The following is an 11,071-nucleotide window of genomic DNA, read 5'->3' on the forward strand; positions in this document are numbered from 1 at the left end:
ATAAAGGTTTCAGCTCTTTAACTTCACAAACATCAACAGATGAAAGAATTGAATGAATATAGATGTTCAAATATGGGCAGAATGGTGAATGTTACACAGTGTATAAAGTGGCCACATAAACCAGCCAATGACATGTCATAAGCCCTGTAGATGCCTGGACTTCTATATTGCCTTCTCTAAAAGTTCTTCATTTCTGTTGTAATCTGTTAGTAAAACTGGGGTTATGAAAAATGTAAAAAAGCTTTGATTTGGGGAATATTTGAATGAGAGTGTATGGAAAAAATGGGACCTAAACATTTCAACGTAAAAACCGGGTAAACGTAAAAACGAGGTTTTACTGTAATAAGTAAATTACCTATGTATCTGCTTCTATAATAAGTTAATGCAGATAGATTTTCATCCCTCCTCTTACCTTTAGTTCATGCACTTGGAAAAACCGCATTATATATGGGGTGACCTAATATTTTGTCTCTTATCAAATAAATCTATAAAAATATTTTTCTATGTATGGAAAGTGGACTGTGCCCATACAATGGTCGTAGTTGGTGTAGTGGTGTTGTACATATGTATGTAGTAGTTAGAGAAAAGAGCATTAGTTTATGTAGTTGTTTGAATTTGTATTATAGCATGCTTTTGTTTTTAAATAAAATTTTTCAACATGTCTTGAAATTTATGGAATATGCATATAAAATTATTACACGCATTAAATCTTTATTATGTCACTTTGCCACTTAATTTGAGTACTTTGCAAACTTGTTTTCTGGTGTACCATCCCATCATAAAACACAGAGAAAGTAGTCCAATAATTATAAAGTGTTGTAATGTCGTACAGGAGGAAAGGTCTTTAGATACTTCAAATTTTACATGAACCCTTTTACAGATATTTTTTTATGGTTTCCTATTCTTGGCGTTAATTTTAATGAATACTCTTAGTATTTTAGACTGTTAAAGGGTTAATTTTATATATCGCTATGATGTCTCAATTTTAAAAATCTAAATTTGCAAAAACATTACTTTTCTACTTATGCCCAGCCATACTCATATACAGACTTATTCAAGCGGTTACAACTTGTTACAATCAATATGTATCTTTTTGTGTGATCCCGTGTAAGTTGGATTCGTTCCGACGTTTCGGCTACCGTTGGCTACGTTGCAGAAGCCATCTTCAGGGTAAACTGAGTGTTTTGTAGAAAAAATATGTGTTAATGTACTAGTAATTTGTACCGTGTCACAGTCGGCATCCGGCGCATTCCGTGTCGTTTTTGTAGTGTCTAGTGCCGGGAACAATGTTGAGTTTAATTTATTGATAACAGCGACCGTGAAAACCTACGCACCTTGTTACAATCAGTCGGAACTCGTGACAGATTCTCGTTTCTTCTCATCTGTCTGTGTATGGCTGGTCTGACGCAAGCTTTTCATTACACGCTGACTTAAAAATTTCGCTTAGCAATCATTAATTTACTGGATGAAGCAATTATATCAACTCTAGTTTTACGCAAAGAATCGTAAACTGCAAATCAAATATCTTTAGTAAATAATTAAAAGTACACAGATTTAGTGATAGTAAATAACGTCATTGCACATCAAATATGGGCTATGTGACTCGGAGCACATTCTGAGAAAATCATAAAATTGCGACTTTTTGGCATAAAGTAATTAATATATTACTTTATTGAAAAACACTGTATTTTTCCTACTTTGTCCATACACAGAAGTGTTATTTTCGGTTTTGTTTTTTTTTTTTAAATCGTTTTTATCAATTTTCTCAGAATGTGCAACGACGATATATTAAAGCGAGTTTTAACAAATTTTTTTGGATAGATATTTTATGTATTTTTTTTCTTTGTTAATATTTTAAAACAAGTGCCATCAGTAGCCAAAAGACCGCGAAACTCCAAGAAGTTTAAACTTTTCAAAATTTAAAAATAAAGTATTTTCTAGATACCTACGATGCTTTGCGTAAATATGGTCAGTATTTAGATGCCTTTTGTGTTCCTTTCTATATTATATCAAAATTCCAGCGTTCTTCCGTATCCAGTGAATATGGTGAGAGTCCCACAGTCAATAACTTCCTCAATTCCAAAAACATCAAGGCTCTAGACAGCAACAACGGATCTTCGGGGTACAACTCCATACAGGAACTAGACAATAGCAGAGACAATGACAACTATACACCTCCGAACTATGTCTCCAGTGACTATTATAACAATACCAGCCCCAAAAAAATTAAATCCGAGTTCAAAAAACACAATGGCAACATTAAAGGCTCACCGACACTCAGCTCTAAATCTTTAGAAAACAGTCCGTGCATGAAGAAGAAATATCTCGAATGTAATGGCCATATAAACTCGCAACCGTCAAAACCCACGCGTACGAACTCTCCTCTGTTGACGTCGAGAAAAAACATCAGCAATATTGAGCACTCTCCCACGCTCAGCGCTCGGAAGCTGAGTCTCGAGAACAGGGACGACATGGGATCGAAAGGGGACGAAGATGTCTCCTCCACCTCGTCCATGTCGGGGGCCCGGAGCGAGGAAGACCTCATCCCGAATTACTTGATCGCCGTGCATCGAAAGCAGTCCCGGCAGGAGTCGTACTTCTTGTCGCAGCAGAAGCGGAAATGGGAGACGTTCGGCTCGCCGCTGGTGGTCCCCGTGTGGGAAGGATGCGGGGGGCGCGAGTTGTACGCCGCTGTGTGGAAGCAGGTGGAGCGACTACTCAGCGCTCCGCCCCCTCAACCCCCGGACCAAGCGAACCACGCAACTGACTGGTTAGAATTTATTTATATGCACGTTTATGTGCTTTACAAAATATATATTTTATTCCTTCACCATCATACAATGAAACTAAAATAAGGTGAATGTACTGACCGTGTGTATTTGGTGACTTGCAGTAATGGTAAAAAAAAAAAACAAATAAAACTTCTAGGAACTCAATTATTATTTATTTTTTTTAAGAATAATTGGTTCTTTGATTTTGACAAAGTTACAGCAAATAAAATGCATCTATTTTTTGGTCATTTGTGTGTTTGTTCCCGAGAGAGTGAATTCTCGGTAATAAAAAATTAATGTGCAAATTTGACTTAGATGTATTGATATATCTATTATGATTCCAGCGACGACAGTTTGGGCTACTCGTTCCCCTTCACTCTGCGCGCCGTGGGACAGAAGGGGCTCCGTTGCGCCGTGTGCCCCTGGACCAGGTTCTGTAGGGGCTGTGCCCTCCCCTGTACTGACGAGCCCCTCATAGTCAATCTCTACCCCACCGGTGAGAACACTTGTGATATAAATTCCCTTATCTTGCCGTCAATGAGTAAAAGACGGATTTCTGTCTTATATCATGTTATTTTTTTGCTACTCATATCGGCACCCAATAATGGGTAAGGTACTGCATCGATACTCCGATTGCAGTGATAATTTGTGATGTAATGATCAGTTTACCCTTTTACATAAACGCCCTAAGGGTTCTTACAAAGGGACAGAGATATATTATAATCCTTTTAATTACCTTAAGTAATAGGGTCCTTTCACATATTATTTTTGAATTAATTGAAAACGAGATATTTCACGCCCTATGGGACAAACAGCACATATTTTATTACCATACCATACTTAATGCAATAATTGTTTGAAGCGCACTTGGCAAGCATGATGAGTGACGTCAGAATGTTGTAACGCAGACTGCGAGCCGTTTTGCATGTGTTCATTTTCGGACCCGAAAATTTTGTTTGAAAACTGTTTTTTTTAAATTGTAAACATGTTCAAAATATATTATTGTTATTAAAAACATTTTTCACTTTGTGGTATGACATTTTACACTTATAAGTTTATACATTTGTATAAACCACTTTAATTTAGAGTTACACTTCGACCGGTTTCGAGGTTACTACCTCATCGTCAGGAATTAAACTAACTTATAATTACTCGCGTTGCTATTTAAATTATAAAATCTTGTAAGAAAGAAGATAAAATGAATCATAACAGGAATATTTTCAAAAGAGGACTCGAAGATAAATTTAATTGATTATTTATTATTTGAAGTTTTTGACTAATGGCTTTACTAATTTCTAATCATTCTAAATTGTCTAAACGAAAACCATTTTCATTGACATGTAAAATTTCTATGCATTGAAATTAAAAACTTTGAAATAAACGTTGAAAATATATTCGAAATATTTTCAACGTAAATCCCGATAAAATACCTTGTTGCAAAGAATAATAAGAAATGGTGGTTAAAAAAAAATAAAAAGAAAGAAAAATTTATTAAAAAGTTGAAGAATTGCAGCAGGAATGGTGTGTTAAGGGTGAGACCAACAGTTCTGCACAAAGTTCTGTGCATCCGAGCCAGGGGCGAATGGTGAGTGTAGTTTGTGCTATTTTACTCCCATCGTAGCATGTGTCGAAGTTTTGTGGTTCTCGTGGGTGCACGGAAATTGATCAGAGACACCATTGGAGTGCAGACCGCCTTGTGCATCGGAGTGAGGTCAGAGATTGTCCTTCTTTATTTTGATTGTAGAGCCAGGGGAGAATGGTGAGCACAATCACATACAGATCTCTCGGGGATAATATCCAGTATTTATTTATCGCGTTCGTGTTTCCCAGGTTCGCCCCCCGAGCACCGCTACTGGGCCCCCTTGCCCGAGGGGTCCGAGGACGGCGCGCGGGAGGCGACGCTGGAGCGCCTGGACATGGAGGAGCTGCGCCAGGCCGGCGTGGCCGACCACCTGCACCTGGCCGTGGACTGGGAGCCCACTGCGCTGCACTTGCGCTACCAGGCCAACAGGGACTCGGTAAATGACCAGTTAGTTACCTAGGCCCAGAAAACCAACCGTCTATCTGCAATTCAGATTTACCATCACCCCGAAACAGCAACCTGTCGGAAACATTCCCTCTGCGTAGAACTCATTATTCTGTACTCTTTGACTTTCCACGCTCGCAGACCAATCACAGACCAATTAAAACAGCACCCCGCAAGTTCGAAAAATACAGACTATCTACAATGACATTCACATATAACATTGTAAATACGATAGCTTTATCACGTCTATTAAAGACTTTCTAAATTGTAATAAACATGGGCATAATACAAGAATATCAGAATAATACCACATACAACATTCCAAAACAAGACAAGGACAATCGAAACTAATAAATCAGAGACTAAAATTATACAATAAACTACCAGACAAAACTAAACAAAAGACTCAAACAAACTTTTCAAAGGGTGTTAAAAATATAAATATCAACAAGAGAGTATTAATAAAAAATGATATACCTATTATTTTTGTAATAATCCGTTAAGGTTAGTAAAAAAATTTCAAATAAAAGTCTTCTGCTTAACTTTGGCATATATTACACTACCTATATTTGATGAATAGTTGGTTGTGAAATTTTAATTATAAATATAAATGTACATGGAACCAGAATCTGATATGAACGTCGAATATTAAGGATCTGGGCTTTAGATTTGTAAGCACTTTGAAATTTTATGATCACGAAGAGGCAATCTGCAGTAAAGCATTGAAGATGTTAGGATTCGTTCTGCGTACTGTCAGGGTTTTAAAAAATCTCCGCGTACTGAGAACTCTTTACAACTCATTAGTGTGAAGTAGACTCGAGTGGCCCGATGATTTAGGGGCCACATGAACTTAAACATATGGTTTCAAGTGCAGTGTCCATAGCAACTGCGGTAAATAAAATGTATTGTTTTTCCGTTTTAATTACCTTTATTAACTGCACTTGTACGAGACGCGTTTCCGCCTCGTGTAAATAATTGTGAGACTGTAAATCTCTGCAAGGCGCTGGTATTTCTACTGCGAGCTGCGATAGGTATCGGCAGCCTGTAAGTATGAATATTTCTTCAAAATACTGTCGGCTGACAGTGGCGACTAGGGGTTAGAAGTAACAGATTTACAGTACTTAAAGATGTTTAAATGTATAATAAAATAATAGTGAACAACATTTGCGTGCATGTCGATCCAGATGTACACGGAACACGAGTCGGTGCGATGGTGCCTCCGGGGGCAGGCGTCCCCGGCGCAGTTGCAGCACTGCCTGCGGGCCTTCACCAGCGAGGAGCGCCTGGACGAGCGCTACGGCTGCTCCGCCTGCCGCTCGCGCCAGCCCGCCACCAAGAAGCTGCAAATCTGGAGGCTGCCCCCCGTGCTGGTCAGTAGATTTTTTTTTTTTTTATGTATTGTCATTTTTAAGGGGTCCTGTGGGTTCAGATTTAAATTTAAAAAACACCTAATTTACAGAAATATTTATTTAAAAAACCAGTAATTATAAACTAATAGTTTTAACAAATTCAATAACATGCATATTAGAAAACCGAATATCTTTAATTTTTTTCTTGAATTCACATGTAGGTATAATGGCTGTTTTTAAATATCCATAAAAAAAAAACATTATATATGTGTAATTACAAAATTACAACAACTAGGTAACTTTAGAATCAGCATTTGTGAGTTACCCAATAAAACACATTTATTTTATTCTCCTCCATTAATATTACCAATAGGCAAGTTTTCATTCATTGAAATCATATTTTGATGATTTGAATGCATGACTTGTCTTTTTGTAGCAATCATGGAGGATAAAAAATGTATTTTTCATAGGTAACTCGAAAATGCTGATATTGAAGTTAGGTAGTGAGTAAGAACGACAGTATCCATCGTAAATCTTTCATACAAAACGCTTAACTTTAGTGAAAAGGATTATAAAAGCAGTCGAGATAAATTTATTCAAAATCGAGATCTATGAAATGTATTTTTTTGAATAGTATATTTATGCATAGAAAATGATTATAAAGGAAAGTAGAAAGACACAATGGTATATAGTAAACTTGGTGGAAGTGGAAGCGGTAGAGAGGTGTTTATAATTTAGTTTGAAAGAAGACAACTTGTTATAAAAGAAATCAAGACTGGTATGTTTGTTGACAGACCTAAGAATTCTGGGCATAGGGGAATGAAAACCATAGTTAGTTCTATAGTTATCGGTATGAAAGAGTAAGTTATGTCTGAGGTTTCTAGTTGGATATTTCAGGCGCATCAGAGAGTGAGTTGAGAATTTTAAATAGGACTAGAAGATCGGATTTATTTAGACGGTCTTGAACAGAATATATATTTAAGCTAGTTTCTAACTCATTATACGTATATTGGTCTCTGGATAGGCCCAACCTCGAGCCTATCTTTCTTAAAAATCTAAATTATACTGATTCAATATTCTTGATGTAAACATCATAAAATGGAGACCAGATAACAGAGGAATACTCTAGGTGCTGAATACTCTACATGAATGAAACTGATTGGAAAACCCTCAAAACGGTTTTAGGTCTGTATGCTTTTACATACTTTCGCTGGTACGAGATTCACACAAAAGTTTTATGACTAAATGTATTGTATTGTTCTGTTAAATTTGGCAGTAAATGTTTTGAACCGCGGTATAGCGAACATAAGTTTATAATTTAGTAGCTATTTAAACAATGATTAATGTCAACTTTTATGTTCTAGGTGATTCACTTAAAACGATTCCAGTACGTTAACAAAAAATGGGTCAAATCACACAAAGCTGTTAACTTTCCTTTCGAAGACTTCGATCCCACTTCGTTCCTCGCCTCCGTACCTCAAGAGACCATCCTCCGGCACAATGACATACTCCTCCACCGAGCTCACAAACTACTTAAGAAAGGCACCCGGCTCCTGAGCGAGGAGTCGGCGGAAGACAGTGACAACGACCGTCTGGATTCTGACGGAGAAACGATACCAAAAAAAAGTGATATTAAAGATAGTCCGAGAATGCATCATCTCAGTCGGGAAAGCAGCGATCTGGATCGGGCTAAAATCGCTAGTGTTTTAGACGATTTAAAAGAAGAAATGGACGATTTCAAAGACGCGGGGTCGTCGAGGAATTCCGTTGCGGAGAAGAGTAAATGCGACAAGTCTTCTAGAAAGGGTTCCATCATTGCTAGCACACGGGAGCGGCTGGCTTCCTCGAGTCTTAGCAAGACTCCCGTGTTGGATGGAGAGTTTGTTGATTACCACCAGCACAAGCTGAAGCCGGGAGAGGATCCCCTGAACCTCAAATATCGACTCTACGCTGTTGTGGTGAGATCTTTATCTATATGTTTATTCGGGATGTCTATTGGACTGATGAGCACAGTTCTGTGTGTGAAATAGAACTAGTAACTCGGACGAGTGTTTTTTAATTGATGACCACTCTCAGGTAAATTTTTTTTAAAGCAAACTGAGTAGAGATTAGTTAGCCGGTGTACTGGTTAGTGCGTTTGCCTGCTGTTCCCGAGGTTTCGGCGTCGATTCCCGGCATGAGACTTAAATATTTATTTAATATGTGATTTTTCACTACAATATTTCATGGCCCCTCGACTGGCGTCTGAAGCATAACCCTGATATAGGAGCAATGATGACTACACAATTACACAATCGTTCCTTTTCCAGAGCCACTCGGGCATGATGAACGGGGGCCACTACGTGGCGTACGCTCACAACCCCTCCGGCGCTTGGTACTGCTACAACGACAGCTCGTGCCGGGAGCTGGGAGGCACGGGGCCCCCGCCCATCGACGCCACGTCCGCCTACATGCTGTTCTACGAACGCACGGGGCTCGACTACGCAGCCTACATGCCCGACACCGGCGGCCGCCTGCCCTCGCCGCGCCACCTCGACCTGCAGGAAGGGGAGGAGAACGACCTCAAGAAAATGTGCTCCCTGAGCTAGAACTAGCCGGAAACAATACCTTCTTGCGCGAGAAGCGAAATTCGCGGGTATAGCTTGTAATCTTGAACTAACACTGCATTCCTTTACTGTCATACAGGGATATTAAAATAAGGTGAATGTACTGACCGCATATATTTGGTGACTACTGCAGTAATATTTCTAACTTTTATTATTTTTCACTTTTTGATCATTAAGAAATATGAAATTTTCTCTAAATCTGTATATGAAAAAATTAATAGTGAACCGAGGAAAGACACTAGTCTTTATGAACAAACAAATAAAGTCATTATTCATGCTATTACCCGGGAGGGGGGGGGGGTAAAAGCTCTTAATTTCAATTGATTTATCAGTTATGTTTATGTACATTACAAAATATATTTTCCAAGGCATACATAACACGAGAAAAATTAACAATACAATTTGCATTTTAAAAATAAGCCAGTTAAATTAAAATAACACTTGCGTCAGTTTAATTCTAGATTAAACATTGTCAAAATTTTACTTATTATAATTAGAATGCAGTCTATCAAAATTAAAATTTAACCACTTGATACTTTTGTGCAATTTTTTTTCTTTATTTACAAACCCGAGTCTCGTACGGGCAAATCTTGTGTCCACTTGCTGGGAGTGTTTTTTTTAAATTCAATATTTGCATTTTTATAATTTGCCCATATATTTTAATTTCGAGGTCTTTTTACGCTTTGACAATGAGTTGTAAAATAACTCACTATTAGAAACAAAGGATTCAATAAACAAGGGTTTGAACCCTGGATTTATGTCCGCGATATCAGCAACAGGACCACAAACTGGTTCTCCCGAGCGTCATGGTTAAGTATTTTGGCCAAATCAACAGTACCTTTGAAGTAACTACCCGTATTGTATTTGAGTGAAACGATTTACATCGAAGGACACTCCCGAGCAAAGGAAAATACAGTTTATATCAATGTTCGATTCTTCAAAAGATTTTATAAAATTTCAATGACGTAAAATAACTACTTTTAAATATGATTGACGCATGACCACCAATTTGTGTTATATAAATTGGGGCAATCGAACCACTTTTTGTAGATATTACAACAAATAAAAAATGTATTCTGGATATAAGTGCCCAGCTATGGCAGTTTGATCATAATTCTATACATTATAATATTTTTTAACAATGTGTCTTTAAACATGTTTTCTCTATTTATTGCAAAAATTAAACAACCTTACATTCAAAAAATAAATTATATACTATTAATTATTATTCAGTTTAATTCCACTTTTGTTTATAATTTTCACCTGTGACTCAGTTTCGTCATGACCGACATCGTCAGACTGATCGGTGACGATGAAACCTGGTCACTGGTGAAAATTATAAATAAAAGTGGAATTAAACTCAATATTTTTTAGTATAATTAAATTACAGTTCCACCGGGAAATGTCAGTAGAAAAACTCAATCGTAACCTTATTAAATTTAAATGATTTCCTCGCATGTAATAAGTAATTTATTGCATTATTTACTAAAAGTACTTTTTTACATCTATTTAACATAAAATTTTTAAATTGTGATACAAATTCATCAATAATTGTAACAAATGTATTAAAAAGTATTGCAAAAATTAAGTATTAAAATAATCTTATGAGCCATTTAAACTGTAGCAAAATTGATATATTTTATATATTAACTTCGCAAGCCATAAAATTTTGAAATGGTTAGGTTATCTAAACAGTATAATTAGGAGAATGGGCAATTGCGCTCGCTATCGAATTGAGCAAAATATTCAGCTGTGAAATAGCTGAAAAAAAGATTGTTTGCAATTAAAACAATTGAAGAAGGCTTGCAAGACAGATGTGGTAAAATGATAGTAAAACGAATGTTTAAAAAATAAATTTAGATGTTTTTAACAATTGAAAATATTGATCGCAACACCTCATGGTGATGCGCAATTTAGGCCCTTATTGGGTGCATCTTTCATACAAACTATGAATGATTTAATTGTAAATTCACCTAAAAATTGAACACCTATCACAGCACACATTTATTTCTTCAAATGTCAGAATGGTGTCGGAACTAATTCTCCAATCTCAACACGTGTTCAACGCACGTTCATCGTATGTTCAAAACATGTTAAATAAAATGTGATGTCTTGTACGTTGACACTTTCAAAATGTCAGCTCAGTATTGCAACTAGCATTAGTTATGAAGATGTTTAATATAACAAAACTGTGTCGCGCAGTATTGACACAAGATGGCGTATTGATGCAGTTGAGGGTTAAGCCTTCTATATTATGTACTAAATGTATCAACATTCTCAGTGCTTGTATTGAAATATTACCACATAAAGTATACTCAA

The 11,071-nt window shown here is 36.9% G+C and overlaps 1 protein-coding gene across 1 annotated transcript in view; it reads left to right on the forward strand.

Moving 5' to 3' along the window:
• Usp32 (Ubiquitin specific protease 32) overlaps positions 1 to 9,960 on the forward strand; it is a 47,912-nt gene extending 37,952 nt beyond the window's left edge. The window contains 6 exon segments of the mRNA XM_088241009.1: positions 2,022 to 2,770; positions 3,116 to 3,267; positions 4,602 to 4,789; positions 5,982 to 6,167; positions 7,511 to 8,104; positions 8,456 to 9,960. Of these exon segments, the coding sequence (XP_088097135.1) occupies positions 2,022 to 2,770; positions 3,116 to 3,267; positions 4,602 to 4,789; positions 5,982 to 6,167; positions 7,511 to 8,104; positions 8,456 to 8,734 (2,148 nt within the window). The 3' untranslated portion in view covers positions 8,735 to 9,960.
• Positions 9,961 to 11,071: the final 1,111 nt, after the last annotated feature.

This window comes from Micrasema longulum, unplaced genomic scaffold (assembly GCF_059751315.1).
Source record: "Micrasema longulum isolate JH-2025_06_02 unplaced genomic scaffold, ASM5975131v1 h1tg002695l, whole genome shotgun sequence".
Classification (NCBI taxonomy): Eukaryota; Metazoa; Arthropoda; class Insecta; order Trichoptera; family Brachycentridae; genus Micrasema; species Micrasema longulum.